At 49.3% G+C, this 14,249-nt stretch overlaps 1 protein-coding gene across 3 annotated transcripts in view; it reads left to right on the forward strand.

Annotated features, from left to right (window-relative positions):
- Window positions 1-14,249, forward strand: part of LOC147097012 (protein lifeguard 2-like) — a 38,899-nt gene that overhangs the window by 11,635 nt on the left and 13,015 nt on the right. For 2 of the 3 annotated variants that reach the window (XM_085972740.1, XM_085972739.1), the window contains exons 2-4: window positions 4,352-4,529; window positions 8,276-8,379; window positions 10,180-10,244. In XM_085972740.1, the coding sequence (XP_085828866.1) occupies window positions 4,352-4,529; window positions 8,276-8,379; window positions 10,180-10,244 (347 nt within the window). Of the gene's footprint in view, window positions 1-305; window positions 455-4,351; window positions 4,530-8,275; window positions 8,380-10,179; window positions 10,245-14,249 lie in introns of those variants that run through there. The other variant, XM_085972741.1, reaches the window with a different exon arrangement.

Consider the following 14,249-nt stretch of genomic DNA (forward strand, 5'->3'; position numbering starts at 1 on the left):
TACAGCAAGTATCTATCATGGGTACGCTGCATTTGCTTATTTTCCCATTGTGTTCAGCCTGGGGAGAAAGCTAAATCTGTGTAGCCTTCGAACTACAGGGCCAACTGCTGCAATTCAAGAACATTCTGAATCTATTTCGGCGGCTTTCAATTGTTGTCAATGCCAAGCATTTCTCTCTGCGGCCATGGTCGCCACAGACGTAGGCTGAGCGATCCTGACGTGTGTGGCTATTAGTGTAAGCACGTTGGTAATCTCTGGTAATGGGAATTGAAAGCATCACGTGGTCTGACAGATTACCTAATCCTCTTCACTAATACGCGTTCAGTGTGTAACTCTGGAGGAAAGGTAGGACCGCCATTACAAGACCTCTTTATGGCTCCTGATTTTCTGAAGCTCAAATTCAAAGTCATTTGAGCGTTATATATGATGGTAAATTTTGCCGAGAACCCAACAGGTAAGCTTGATGTAAGATTTGTAACATTTAGTGGCTGATGCATATTGAGCACAGGGTGAACGATTCTGGTTTTTCTAATCTGCTCTGTTCAGTTAATGTAAGTAGGGAACATCTAATGCCGATTAGTGCGTTGCGGTGCTTAATACAGGAACGAAGGGCTGGCCTCGTCACCCATGAATGAAGAAGTTGTTAATTGGGTTAGATAGGCCTTCCTCGTGAGTGTGGCAGTGCCCACTCCTTTATCAACCAGTATTAATATACCAGTGTGCAGATCACCAATTTGTTGCAGCAAATCTTGCATTTCTATAGCGCCTTTCACGATCTCTGGACGTCCCAAAGCGCTTTACAGTCACTGAAGTACTTTTTGAAGTGTAGTCACTGTTGTAATGTAGGAAACGCAGCTGCTAATTTGTGCACAGCAAGCTCCCACAAACAGTAATGTGATCATGACCATCTACAAGATGCACTGCAGCAACTCGCCAAGGCTTCTTCGGCAGCACTTCCCAAACCTGTGACCTCTTCCACCTAGAAGGACAAGGGCAACAGGCGCATGGGAACACCGCCACCTCCAAGTTCCCCTCCAAGTCACACACCATCCTGACTTGGAAGTATATCGCCGATTCTTCATCGTCGCTGGGTCAAAATCCTGGAACTCCCTCCCTAACAGCACTGTGGGAGTACCCTCACCACACGGACTGCAGCGGTTCAAGAAGGCGGCTCATCACCACCTTCTCAAGGGTGATTAGGGATGGGCAATAAATGCCGGCCTTGCCAGTGACACCCACATCCCAGGAACTAATTTTTAAAAATGCAGATTTTTTAGTAATGTTGGTTGAGGGATAAATATTGGCCAGGACACCGGGGAGATCTCCCCTTCAAAATAGTGTTATGGGGTCTTTTTTGTCCACTTGAGAGAGCAGACGGGGCTTCGGTTTAACGTCTCATCTGAAAGACGGTACCTCCGACAGTGCAGCACTCCTCAGCACTGCAGTGGAGTGTCAGCCTAGATTTTTGTGCTGAAGTCTCTGGAGTGGGACTTGAACCCACAACCTTCGGACTCAGAGGCAAGGGTGCTAAGCCACGGCAGACATGTCATATCGGTAACTAGTTTATAGGACTGAAATCCAGTTTAGAAAGCTCTTTTAAATAAAAACGGAAAATGCTGGAAATACTCAGCAGGTCAGATAGTATCTGTGGCTCTCGGCTGCAAGTAGAAAGCTCTTGGTTGTGCATGCCTCACATTGGAGCAGTGTCTGTGCTTCTGCCTGTTCATGGTCTCCACATCTCCCTGTGTAAGCTGAGGTTTACAGCGGCGTGTCAAAGATTATCCCCAGTTTTAAACACAGCCTGCCATGCATATTGTTTGAAGAAAACGAAATGAAGAGAAGATTAAATTGGTGATCGAAACTTTTCACGGGACATACTGCTACTCGGTACTTTTTGATATATTATGTACCCCTATGGGTGGGCATCCTCTGCCAGGTGCTATTTTGGCCAAGGTGGGCAGGCAACCCATCCCCCAGCCTTTGCTAATGCCACCCTGCATTTGGCTGATGGCGAGTTCACAATAGCCTTGGGAGACTGACTCTCTCTCTCTCTCTCTCTCTCTCTCTCTCTCTCTCTCACTACCTGTTCGATAGCACTTGATCCTCTCACTGAGACTCCACAACAGTGACGACGCTCCAAAAGTACTTCATTGGCTGTAAAGCGCTTTGAGACGTCTGGTGGTCGTGAAAGGCGCTATATAAATGCAAGTCTTTCTTTCCATGGTGCACAGCCGAGAACAGGAACTTACTATGTTGGGGGATTACAGGAGAAACTCTACATCTTATCACTCCCCACCATACAGGGCTTTTTACAATACTGCTTTTTGTGACTTGGTCAGAGGAGACCTCTCCAAATAATTACCTCATCACCCAACTTGTACCGACCCACAGAGTCCCTCCTGTACCGTCACTGATAGCTACTGACCCACAGAGTCTCTCCTGTACCGTCACTGATAGATACTGACCCACAGAGTCCCTCCTGTACCGTCACTGATAGATACTGACCCACAGAGTCCCTCCTGTACCGTCACTGATAGATACTGACCCACAGAGTCTCTCCTGTACCGTCACTGATAGATACTGACCCACAGAGTCCCTCCTGTACCGTCACTGATAGATACTGACCCACAGAGTCTCCCCTGTACCGTCACTGATAGATACTGACCCACAGAGTCTCCCCTGTACCGTCACTGATAGATACTGACCCACAGAGTCCCTCCTGTACCGTCACTGATAGATACTGACCCACAGAGTCCTTCAATGCTGCACCCAAAAGCCATGCAAGTGCTCCAACTCAAACAGTCTGCGCAGAGCAGATGTGGTGTGGTGAATGAGACGGTGTCTTCAGTCCCTGTGGAATATTTATAGAATAGGAATTATCCCTCGATACTTTCATAAATAAGTCCTAGTGGAATTTACCTGTTTCCTTGAAGCTTCTCTGGAGAGTCACCAAACACAGAAAGTATTCGAGCCATTAATACCCGATATCCATGAATATCTGAGTTTTAAAACACTACTCCAACGTGAGGCATGCACAACTAAGAGCTTTCTAGTTGCAGCTAAGAGCCACCGATGGGGTAAATTCAGTATTCCACAGTCTCAACTACAACTTGCATTTATATAGCGCCTTTAACATAGTAAAATGCTCCAAGGCGCTTCACAGGAGTGTTATGGGACACATATTGACACTGAGCCACATAAGGAGAGGTTTAGGGAGGGAATTCCACAGTTTAGGGCCTAGACTGCTGAAGGCACGGCCACCAATGGTGGAGCAATTGAAAATCGCGGATGTGCAAGAGGCCAGGATTGGAGGATCGCGGAGAGCTCACGGTTTCTAATTGAGCATTTTGTTCATATGACACCTCATTCGTTAGGTGAAATCTCTGAGGGACCGTACTTGGGTGTAGAGGGGTTTAATATGTAGCAGTAGATTATGTGAGCAGCAACCTTTCTCTCTCCTGCAATGTGAGCTTCCGTATAAAAATTCTCGTTAGCAGGAAGGTAAGCAACCAGTGATAGCTTGGGTTATATTGTATGCTGAATAACGTTATATACTGGATCACTCATGGGCTGGTGTGTGTGGGGGTTATATACTGGATCACTCATGGGCTGGTGTGTGTGTGGGGTTATATACTGGATCACTCATGGGCTGGTGTGTGGGGGTTATATACTGGATCACTCATGGGCTGGTGTGTGTGTGGGGGTTATATACTGGATCACTCATGGGCTGGTGTGTGTGGGTTATATACTGGATCACTCATGGGCTGGTGTGTGTGGGGGTTATATACTGGATCACTCGTGGGCTGGTGTGTGTGGGGGTTATATACTGGATCACTCGTGGGCTGGTGTGTGTGTGTGTGTGTGTGTGTGTGGGGGTTATATACTGGATCACTCATGGGCTGGTGTGTGGGGGTTATATACTGGATCACTCGTGGGCTGGTGTGTGTGGGGGTTATATACTGGATCACTCGTAGAGGTGAGTATGTGACAAATGAAGGTGACACCTCAAAGAATGCAAGGAAAACTCATTAGCCAATTCATTCCTTGGGTCATAATCCCAGTGGTTCTGCTGGGATAGCTCCCAATGCTCACCTCCAGCGCTGACCCCACTGGCGTTTGCGGGTTCAGTGGGAGGGCACCGCTTTTGCATGGGGCAAGCTGGTGCCCATGCCCATTCAGGTGCTTCCCTGGTGCCCAGCTGCCCACGGCTGTGGGGGGACGGGGGGGTTGTCCAGCCTTGAAGAGGAGGAGAAATTCCTTTTTGCTATTTGACCTGTGCCGCTGTAAGAGCCCCCCGGCCAGTACAGCAGCCCGAACCTGCCTGACGTATATTGTATTTGTCTGTTTGCAGCTTTTTGCCACGAACAAAACCCCAAATCCGGAAGGTGAACAGGGAGGCCCTGAGAAAAGAGAGCCGATGTCGACATCAACTGCTCCCCCCACTTATGAGGAGGCAACTGCGGGCGCCAAGAATAATAGCCCATCACCATCGGCACCGATGCATCCCAGCTGGGCTTACGTGGATCCAAGTGAGTAAAACCTTGAGCAAATCATTTTGAAAGATTGCAGTCGTACCTTTATTTGTAGCTTATATTGTCATGCTCGTGTTTTGCTTCTTTCCCCCCTGCCCCGCCCCCCCCCCCCCCTCGTGCCTTAGGTCTCCAAGTGGTGAGCTCCATGACCTGGCTGTGAGTGCAGGTATCTTCTTCTTCTTAGGCAGTCCCTCGGAACCGAGGATGACTTGCTTCCACATTAAAAATGAGTTCTCAGGTGACTGATGAGTCCGATGCAGGACCTACAGTCTCTGTCACAGGTGGGGCAGACGGTGGTTGAAGGGGCGGGTGGGTGGGGTGCTTGGGTTGACGTGCGCTGCCTGCGCTTGGCTTCCGCTTGCTCCCGGCGAAGAGACTCGAGGTGTTCGGCGCCTTCCCGGATGTTTCTCCTCCACTTTGAGCGGTCTTGGGCCAGGGATTCCCAGGTGTCGGTGGGGATGTTGCACTTTTTCCAAGGAGGCTTTGAGGGTGTCCTTGAAGTGTTTCCTCTGCCCACCTGGGGCGCTCTTGCCGTGCCGGAGCTCCGAGTAGAGCGCTTGTTTTGGGAGTCTCGTATCGGGCATGCGGACAATGTGACCCGTCCATCGGAGCTGATCGAGCGTGGTCAAAGCTTCGATGCTGGGGATGTTGGCCTGAGTGAGCACATTGACGTGCCAATGGATCTTGCGGAGGCAGCATTGATGCTTTCTCTCCAGTGCTTTGAGGTGCCTGAGGTTCATGTCTCTGAGGCATACAGCAGGGCGGGTATCACTGCTGCTCTGTAGACCATGAGCTTCGTGCCGGGTTTGAGGTCCTGGTCTTCAAACACTCTCTTCCTCGGGCGACCGAAGGCTGCACTGGCACACTGAAGGCGGTGTTGGACTTCGTCATCGACGTCTGCCCTTGTTGACAGTAGGCTCCCGAGGTATGTATGAGGCCTACTCACGGGCCTCTGCTCTTCTGTAAGCCTGTTGCTAGGAGGCTCCCTTGCGCGAGTTAGCTGGTGTGACTTGCCCACTTTGAATTGTTTTCACTCCTTGTGTGGGGGATAAGCAGCCAGAGTCTGCTCTGACCCTCCCCCCCTCCTATCCCGTGAACTGGCTGAGATGGATCAGGTGTCATTGGTACAGGGGGAAGTTAGTGTGGGTATTGTGGGTCGGACAGGATTGGGTGTACTTTTTTGGGTCCGAACAATAAACAAATAAACTGTGAATTAATAAAAGTATTAAAGGAACCTTAACTTAAATTAAAATGTTATTCCTGGGGGTGATGATGCACTCCGGTCGCGGAAGGCCTCGAGCGTGCCGGTGGGCACCGCGTGCTCCACCTCCAGGGCCACCCGGGCGCGAATGTAGCCGCGGAAGAGAGGCGGGCAGTCGGTCCAAACAACCGCCCGCTGCCTGGACCAGTTGATGGCCACTTGGAGCAGTCCCACGAGGAGGCCCGCGCCCCTCCGCACCGGGTGACCGAAGATCAGGAGCGTGGGACGGAAGTGCAGCCAAAAATCGAGGAGCAGCCCCTTCAAATAATGGAAGAGGGGCTGCAACCTCTCGCATTCGGCGTATACGTGGAACACGGACTCCTTCAGGCCGCAGAAAAGGCAGGCGGCCTGGGAGTCCATATTGCACGGGACTGCTCCATGCAACACCCTTCAGGCCAAGTCCCCAATAGATAAAGGGGAGGATTGGGTGTAACACTGGTTTTACAACCCCTGTCCGATTTTACTAAAAAAAAAAAAAAAAAAACCAAAACCCGGCGATCTACCCCATCCCGTTAAATTCCCTGGTGAGCTAAAATTCCCCCGGGGTCTCTGCTAATCATCTGCCAAAGTTACACCGGCCGAGCAGGGACAGGCTCTGAGGGACCTTGCTCCCAGTGTCCACGGAGCTTCCTGTTTGAAGCCTATCTCGTGGTCATGTGCCCGGTAAGCAGGGGAACAGGATTAGCAGCGCACACGGTGACCATCTGTCATTATCGCATCTTAAACCCAGTTTCTTCACTGTGTAATGAATTTCCTGTCGGCTTTGAGCGCAACAGATTGCACTGCGGGTGATGCTCAAGTCCAGGTCGTTGCCATGGCAACCTGCCTTGCGAGACACTTCACGTTAGTTTGCAACACAATCTCTAAAGGCCCATCAGCCAACATGACATCACAATCTTGGCAATCACTGAAAATTCATTATTTATTCCTTGTAATGAAAATAAAGATCTTGCATTTCTATCATTTGAATGAGTGTACTTCCTACCCACATATTTTGTAGGCGATGATATAAATTAAACATAAAAGACTTACATTTATATAGCTGCTTTCATGCCCTCAGGACGTCCCAAAGCGCTTTACAGCCAATGAAGTACTTTTTGAAGTGTAGTCACTGTTGTAATGTGGGAAACGCAGCAGCCAATTTGCGCACAGCAAGCTCCCACAAACAGCAATGTGATAAATGACCAGATAATCTGTTTGTGATGTTGATTTGAGGGATAAATATTGGCCCCAGGACACCGGGGAGAACTCCCCTGCTCTTCTTTGAAATAGTGCCATGGGATCTTTTACATCCACCTGAGAGAGCAGACGGGGCCTCGGTTTAACATGGAGAAACTCGGAGGAAGTGCGCCCCCACTGTAGCATCCCAACTAACACCCTCCATTAACTTGAGCTGATCCAAAACTCGGCTGCCCGTGTCCTAACTCGCACCCAGTCCCGTTCGCCTATCTCCCCTGTGCTTGCTGACCTACACTGGCTCCCGGTTAAGCAGCACCTCGATTTCAAAATTCTCATCCTTGTTTTCAAATCCCTCCATGGCCTCGCCCCTCCCTATCTCTGTAACCCTCCGAGATATCTGCGCTCCTCCAATTCCGGCCTCTTGAGCATCCCTGATTATAATCACTCAACCATTGGTGGCCGTGCCTGTTGCCTGGGCCCTAAGCTCTGGAATTCCCTCCCTAAACCTCTCCGCCTCTCTACCTCTCTTTCCTCCTTTAAGACACTCCTTAAAACCTACCTCTTTGACCAAGCTGTTGGTCACCTGCCCTAAGTTATCCTTATGTGGCTCGGTGTCAAATCTTGTCTGAGAACGCTCCTGTGAAATGCCTTGGGACGTTTTACTACGTTAACGGTGCTAGATAAATAGAAGTTGTTGTTGGGGAATGAGCAACCACAGCTCTATTGCCAATAATGACATGATGGGTGATGTTACGAGTTGACACCAAGCTGGAAAATGCCCCCAGACCTGCTCGAAAATAAATTCCAGACATGATGCACTGTGATCCCACTGTTTGCCACAGGGTGATGCTGCAACCAGTTTTGACACCAGACGCAGTATTGTTGCAGTAGCGATTGGCAGCCACTGAGGGGAGCAGTGTGGAAACGGTTCACGGCTTTGTGAACCGTAATTGCTGTGGTGACCCTGTTTCACCATGGTGTGGCTCTACAGTGAGCTTTAAAACTGAAGGGCATCGGGCCTGGCAATTTGCGGTCGGGGTGAGGGAGAAGTAAGACGGGGTCTCGGTTTCACATGTCATCTGAAAGATGGCACCTCCGACAGTGCAGCACTCCCTCAGCACTGCCCTGGAGTGTCAGCCTAGATTTTGTGCTTAAGTTTCAGGAGTGGGACTTGAACCCACAACCTTCTGACTTGGAGGCGAGGGTGCTGCCCACTGAGCCACCGCTGACCTGTTGACAGTCCTGTTTTGTAAAGGTGTTTGTCCTGAACTGATGAGTGTTTTCCCTATCTCCCTTTCTTTAGGCCGCAGCCCTAGTTATGGAAGTGGAGGCTTTTCTGGCGAGAGTGAGATATTTTCCTCGTTCAGCTGGGATGATAAGAATGTCCGACGGGTCTTCATCAGAAAGGTAATTGGCTGCACGGAAGAGCAAGAGTCTTCACTGCAGGGAGCAATGTTAAACACACCAAGAAGTCCAACTAGCCTTTGTTTGTTGTCTTTTCTCTCTTCCTCTTTCTTTTTGTTCTTTTTACTCTCCTGTTTTCTTTCTTTCCCTTTCTCCCCCTTGCACAGTTTGTTCCTCCCCCGCCCCCTAGAAAATAATCAAAAAAGGCTAATGGAATGCTGGCCTTTATATCTAGAGGACTAGAATACAAAGGGGTAGAAGTTATGCTGCAGCTGTACAAAACCCTGGTTAGACCACACCTGGAGCACTGGGAGCAGTTCTGGGCACCACACTTTAGGAAGGATATATTGGTCTTGGAGGGAGTGCAGCGTAGGTTTACCAGAATGATACCCGGACTTCAAGGGTTAAATTACGAGGAGGGATTACACAAATTAGGGTTGTATTCCCTAGAATTTAGAAGGTTAAGGGGTGATCTGATTGATTTTCAGGATATTAAGGGGAACAGATAGGGTAGATAGAGAGAAACTATTTCTGCTGGTTGGGGATTCTAGGTCTAGGGGGCAGAGTCTAAAAATTAGAGCCAGACCTTTCAGGAGTGAAATGAGGAAACACTTCTACACACAAAGGGTGGGAGAAGTTTGGAACTCTCTTCTGCGAATGGCAATTGATGCTGGGTCAATTGTTAATTTTAAATCTGAGATTGATAGATTTTTGTTAAACAAAGTTATTAAGGGATATGGGCCAAAGGCGGGTATATGGAGTTAGGTCACAGATCAGCCATGATCTCATTGAATGGCGGAGCAGGCTCGAGGGGCTGAATGGCCTCCTCCTGTTCCTATGCTCCCCTCCCTTTCTATTTGTATTTAATTTCACAGATGCAGTGGAGTGGGAGGAGGCTGGTGTGGAGCATAAACACCGGCACGGACCAGTGGGGCCGAATGGCCTGTTTCTGTGCTGTACATTCTACGAAATGTAATTTCCTTAGTTTGCTTTTTGTAGATTTCCTACTCCAAGCAAACTGTAAAGCTGGGTTCATCGTTGAATGGAGATGGCAGCTGATTGCGGGCAAATCTCCTCCGGCCCTTATTTTAGCGGCGGTGTTAACCGATTTGAAATAAAACTGGTTAAGCGCTGTATTCAGATAGTGGCCAGAGGAATGTATAACGGCCTTGAATTTCCTCCATGCTTGCGCCCAGAGACACGGGTAACCGGGGCGCAAATCAATTACACGGCCTTAAAGTTCGCAGAATTTTGAGCGCAAGTCCATTGCGGGCACAAGTACGACATGCCCGAATCTCCTCGATCTTTTGCGGCCGTCTATCGATCCCTCCGCCCATAAAACTGGACCCACCCCAAGTTACAGAGCCTCATGTCCAGGTTTCCTACTATTACACTTGCTCAGAGGCTCTCTTCAGCTTGCGACCAGATTTTCAGGTGCACCAGGATACGAAGGCATTTTTCTGTTTTATTTTTTATTCATTCACACTTTGTGGGCACTGATGGCAAGGCCAGCATTTATTGCCCATCCCTAAATGCCTTTGAGAAGGTGGCGGTGAGCCGCCGCCTTGAACCGCTGCAGTCCGTGACAACTGAGTGAAATGGCCTAGCAAGACAGAGGGCAGTTAAGAGTCAACCACATTTGCTGTGGGTCTGGAGTCACACATCGGCCAGACCGGGTCAGGACGGCAGATTTCCTTCCCTAAAGGACATTCGTGAATCAGATGGGTTTTTACAACAAGGCCCTTGTTTCTTTGCTGTTTTATCCTGTGCCAGTGGCTGATGGCTTGCTCTTCCCTCTTGCAGGTCTATATTATCCTGATGATTCAACTCTCCTTCACGGCTGGAGTTATTGCCCTGTTCACGTTCTGGTAGGAGGTTATTGCTTCTGTCTTAACGGAGATGGTTTTCGGTTAAGCCAGTTTGTTGACTGACTCCACCGTCTCAGTGCAATGTGATTGTGGTATATTAAAGGATCTACTGGGGGCAATAGTGATTGAGGAGATGTATTTATTGTGGGTTGAATTGGATTCTAGAGTTATTCATTGATATTAGAATTGGTTTCTTTCCATGTTGAATTTTTTTTGTTGAATTTTGGGCTCCTTGAACTGAAGGCTGTTAGCACTGGGGAACATTTTCTATTTCAGGTACCCAGTGTCATGACGAGTTGCCGAGTAAATCTCCCTCTGCCCATCTCCAGCGGTGTGGTTCAACTCCAATGACAGAAAAGTGCCCCCTATTGAATGAAAGAGGAACAATGGGCAGGCAGCTGAGCTGGCAGAGGGGAGAACAGGATGGCATCTATGATGATTGGGCAAGTGCCAAATTGGTGCTAGCTCGGGCTGTGGGTCTAAACCCACTGGAAACTGGGCTAAGAATACCCAAGCTCATTTGACATTGGACTGATAGAGAGAGGAGACCTTCATTCCTTCTGTCTGGTCTGGAGTCAAACCCAAGCTCCATAGGAGAAAGGAGTGTGTGCCACCAAGCACTTATTGGCCATGTTTTTATAGTCCTGCTCCCGCCCCGCCCCCCCCCCCCCAATCTTTTGGATTTCCTGGAACATGGAAAGGGCACATGCTTGACCTGCTCCCGAACCAATGCCAGTCTAGAACTGATTGCTGGAAGCTGCTTGACCCAACTCGCCCAACTTGGCATAACTGGCCCTTCAATTTTTTCCCTCCCCGCCATGACTTGCAGTCCAACATTTCCTCTCTCCGCCAACCCCCCACCCCACTGAGAGCGTGAGCTGACCGCGTGAAGCATCACGGACATCTCTCTGCTTTTGGACACCACATCTGACAATAACCCGAAAGTTGAAATCTCCGTGGTTTTTTTTTTATTTGTTGTTGTCTCCAGCCCTGTTAAATGACCTGGTCAGTATTCTTTCCTTGTTTAGCTTGACGGTATTCAGCAGTCAGACAGGAGCGCGCCCGTGCGCGGAGAGAGCAGGTGAGCGACTGGCGCCAAGGGAGCGCAGCGTCGGGAGTGCGGAACCTGCGCCAAGCTCTGTCGGGCCTGCAGTTCGGCCCATTTTGTGCACTCGCCTCATTTAGGCCTCAGCCTTGACGCAAAAAATGATTAAATAAACACCTTCCACAATTCCGCGCTATTTGTCTTTCCTCTTTTATTTATCCTCGTGCGTCCATTTGGAATGGGAGCAAGGAAGACTCCTTGGGCGAAGCAACTCTTAATTAGAATTTTTGTTTCTGACTGTAATGCTCTCCATACCTTTTCTGTGGTTTTTAGACATTCTTTTTCCATATTTGCAACATTTTTATCATATATGTTTCTGAAAAAATTTTGGGGAACTTTTTTTAAATTCAAGGTAAGCTGGTTACTGAAGGACCTCAAGTACAGTATTTTATGGTTGAGGTGGTACGAGATGAAAGAAGGCATGCCAGGGCGATCAGTAGGCACCAGACCCTATGCCAAGCAGCAATAGGGGTAACTGTCTCAGCTTGCTCCGAGTCAGCAGGGCAGAGCTTTGCCATCTGCGGAAAGGGCACCAGCCAATTGGCAATATGGGGACAGCGCTGCCAGTGGTTGGCGAGGTCACCACTGTCCCGAAACATTATGCCTCTGGCTCGCACTGCAATATCCGGTAAAGTTCTGCCGACACTTGGACGCAACGGGTGACTGATGCGTCAGACCGTGCGGTCGGCAAGTTCCTTTCATTTCTCACTGAATTGCATGACCCAGCTGCCCAGTGTCGCTGCACGGCAGCATTTTCCAAAGTACAGGAGTCACCGACGACTGGGATACATTCAACCTGAAGCCTATCCTGGGTGTCGGTAAGCAACCATATTTGTGCTACAATGTGAAGCCACTGGAAGCTGTGAGTGGGGCATGGCTTTCAATTGTAAATTGCACCTGGAATGCTGTATGGGTATGCATGAGATGCACTGACCGAGTTGCAAGGTTGGGTGAGGGCTTGGTTTGGACTAACAGCACACGTTGAACAGTTTGACAGGCAACACTTTGCGGCATGTAGCCCTGGGCCACCTACCTGGCACACGGTGCCGTTGGTTAACCGCACCTTGCCAGATTCCTTCACGTTGTGTCATCTGTGGACACTGTTGAGCCTGGCCACTACCTCCTGGGGCACTGCCACCCTCTGGGGAGGCATCCCTGCAGTGGGAAACGGGGCCCACCCTCCTTGCACCCACCTCGTGCAGCGGCATGCTCGTTTAGGCAGCCTTCAAACTGGTTGGGTGCCATCTGTCCACAGACTCCATTCCTCGCCTCCACGTTGGACTGTCCATCCCGTTGTCCTCGCCAGTCATTTCTTCCCATCCAACAATTTTTTGACCTTTAAGCAGCCGCAGCCTTTACTTCTGACCAGCAGCTCTTCAAGGGCTGCATCGGGATTCATCCGGCCTGCCCCTGATTGCTCTCCCTGTGCAAGGCTCAAGTTGTGCAGGAAAAGTGTTTAAATGAGATTCACGAGCTGACCTCCCAGCATCTGGTGAGAGCAGCTCAGCACTCTCCCGGCATGGGATTTCAGCGTAATAACAACAGAAAACGCTGGAAACACTCAGCAGGCCAGGCAACATCCGTGGAGAGAGAAAACAGAGTCAACGTTTCAGGTCGAAACCCTTCGTCAGGACTGAGAAAACACAGGAAATGAAACAGATTAAAAGGCCAGTTTGGGGGCTGGGAAATGGGGATGAGAGAACAAAAGAGAAGAGAAGAGACATTAAGAGGTATTCAAAACCAGACGAGATGGTGATAGGACTAGTGGAGACAAAAGACGGCTCTAGATTAGGTGTGAAATGCGCTGGCAGAATGAGAGACAGCTGCCATGTGGGAGAGAAAAAAAAGGGGGGAAGGGCACAAAACAAAGGTGTGGATAAAAAATATATGTAAAAATGTAATGGGGGCCGAGGTTATGATCTGAAATTGTTGAACTCGATATTGATTCCTGAAGGCTGTAAAGTGCCTAATCAGAAGATTTCAGCCTCGCACAGTGCCCTCACCGACTCGTCAGTTGGGATCGCTAAGAACATAATCATGTCTCAAGAAAGATACAATTTATTTTGTCGGCAAAAGTTTAAACTTTTTAAAATTCGTTTCTGGGATGTGGGCGTCGCTGGCAAGGCCAGCATTTATTGTCCATCCCTAATTGCCCTTGAGAAGGTGGTGGTGAGCCTCCTTCTTGAACCGCTGCAGTCCGTGTGGTGAAGGTACTCCCACAGTGCTGTTAGGGAGGGAGTTCCAGGATTTTGACCCAGCGACGCTGAAGGAACAGCCGATATATTGCCAAGTCAGGATGGTGTGTGACTTGGAGGGGAACTTGGAGGTGTTGTTCCCATGCGCCTGCTGCCCTTGTCCTTCTAGGTGGAAGAGGTCGCGGGTTTGGGAGGTGCTGCCGAAGAAGCCTTGGCGAGTTGCTGCAATGCATCTTTTGGATGAGTACAAAGGGCCAGTTTTCAAAAGTAATAACCATGCTTGCATCTATACAATGGCTTATGACGTAAAAATGTCTCCAAGCACTTCACATGGTGAATTACCATTCAGCCATTTGTGCACAGCAAGATCCCACAAATAGCAACACGGTGAACAATCGGTTAATCTGTTTTCTTTGTGGTGTTGGTCGAGGGAGGAAAGTTCACCCAGGATGCCGGGGAGAACGCTCGGGAAGATTGAGACAGGGCCTCGATTAAATGTTTGTCAAAGGCCTGCACCTCAGTCAATGCAGCGCTCCCTTAGTATTGCACGGGAGCATGAACTTAGATTACAGCCCTGGAGTGGGGCTCGAACCAACTTCCTTTTGACCCAGAGGTGAGAGTTCAGCTCACCATGACCTTCTTTGTCAATGTGCTACTTTTTTCTCCACACCATACACTAATTCCCTCACAAATGGCTTGGCAGGA

Source organism: Somniosus microcephalus, chromosome 33 (assembly GCF_052327205.1).
Source record: "Somniosus microcephalus isolate GS21.2 chromosome 33, FLI_Smic_1.0, whole genome shotgun sequence".
Taxonomy (NCBI): Eukaryota; Metazoa; Chordata; class Chondrichthyes; order Squaliformes; family Somniosidae; genus Somniosus; species Somniosus microcephalus.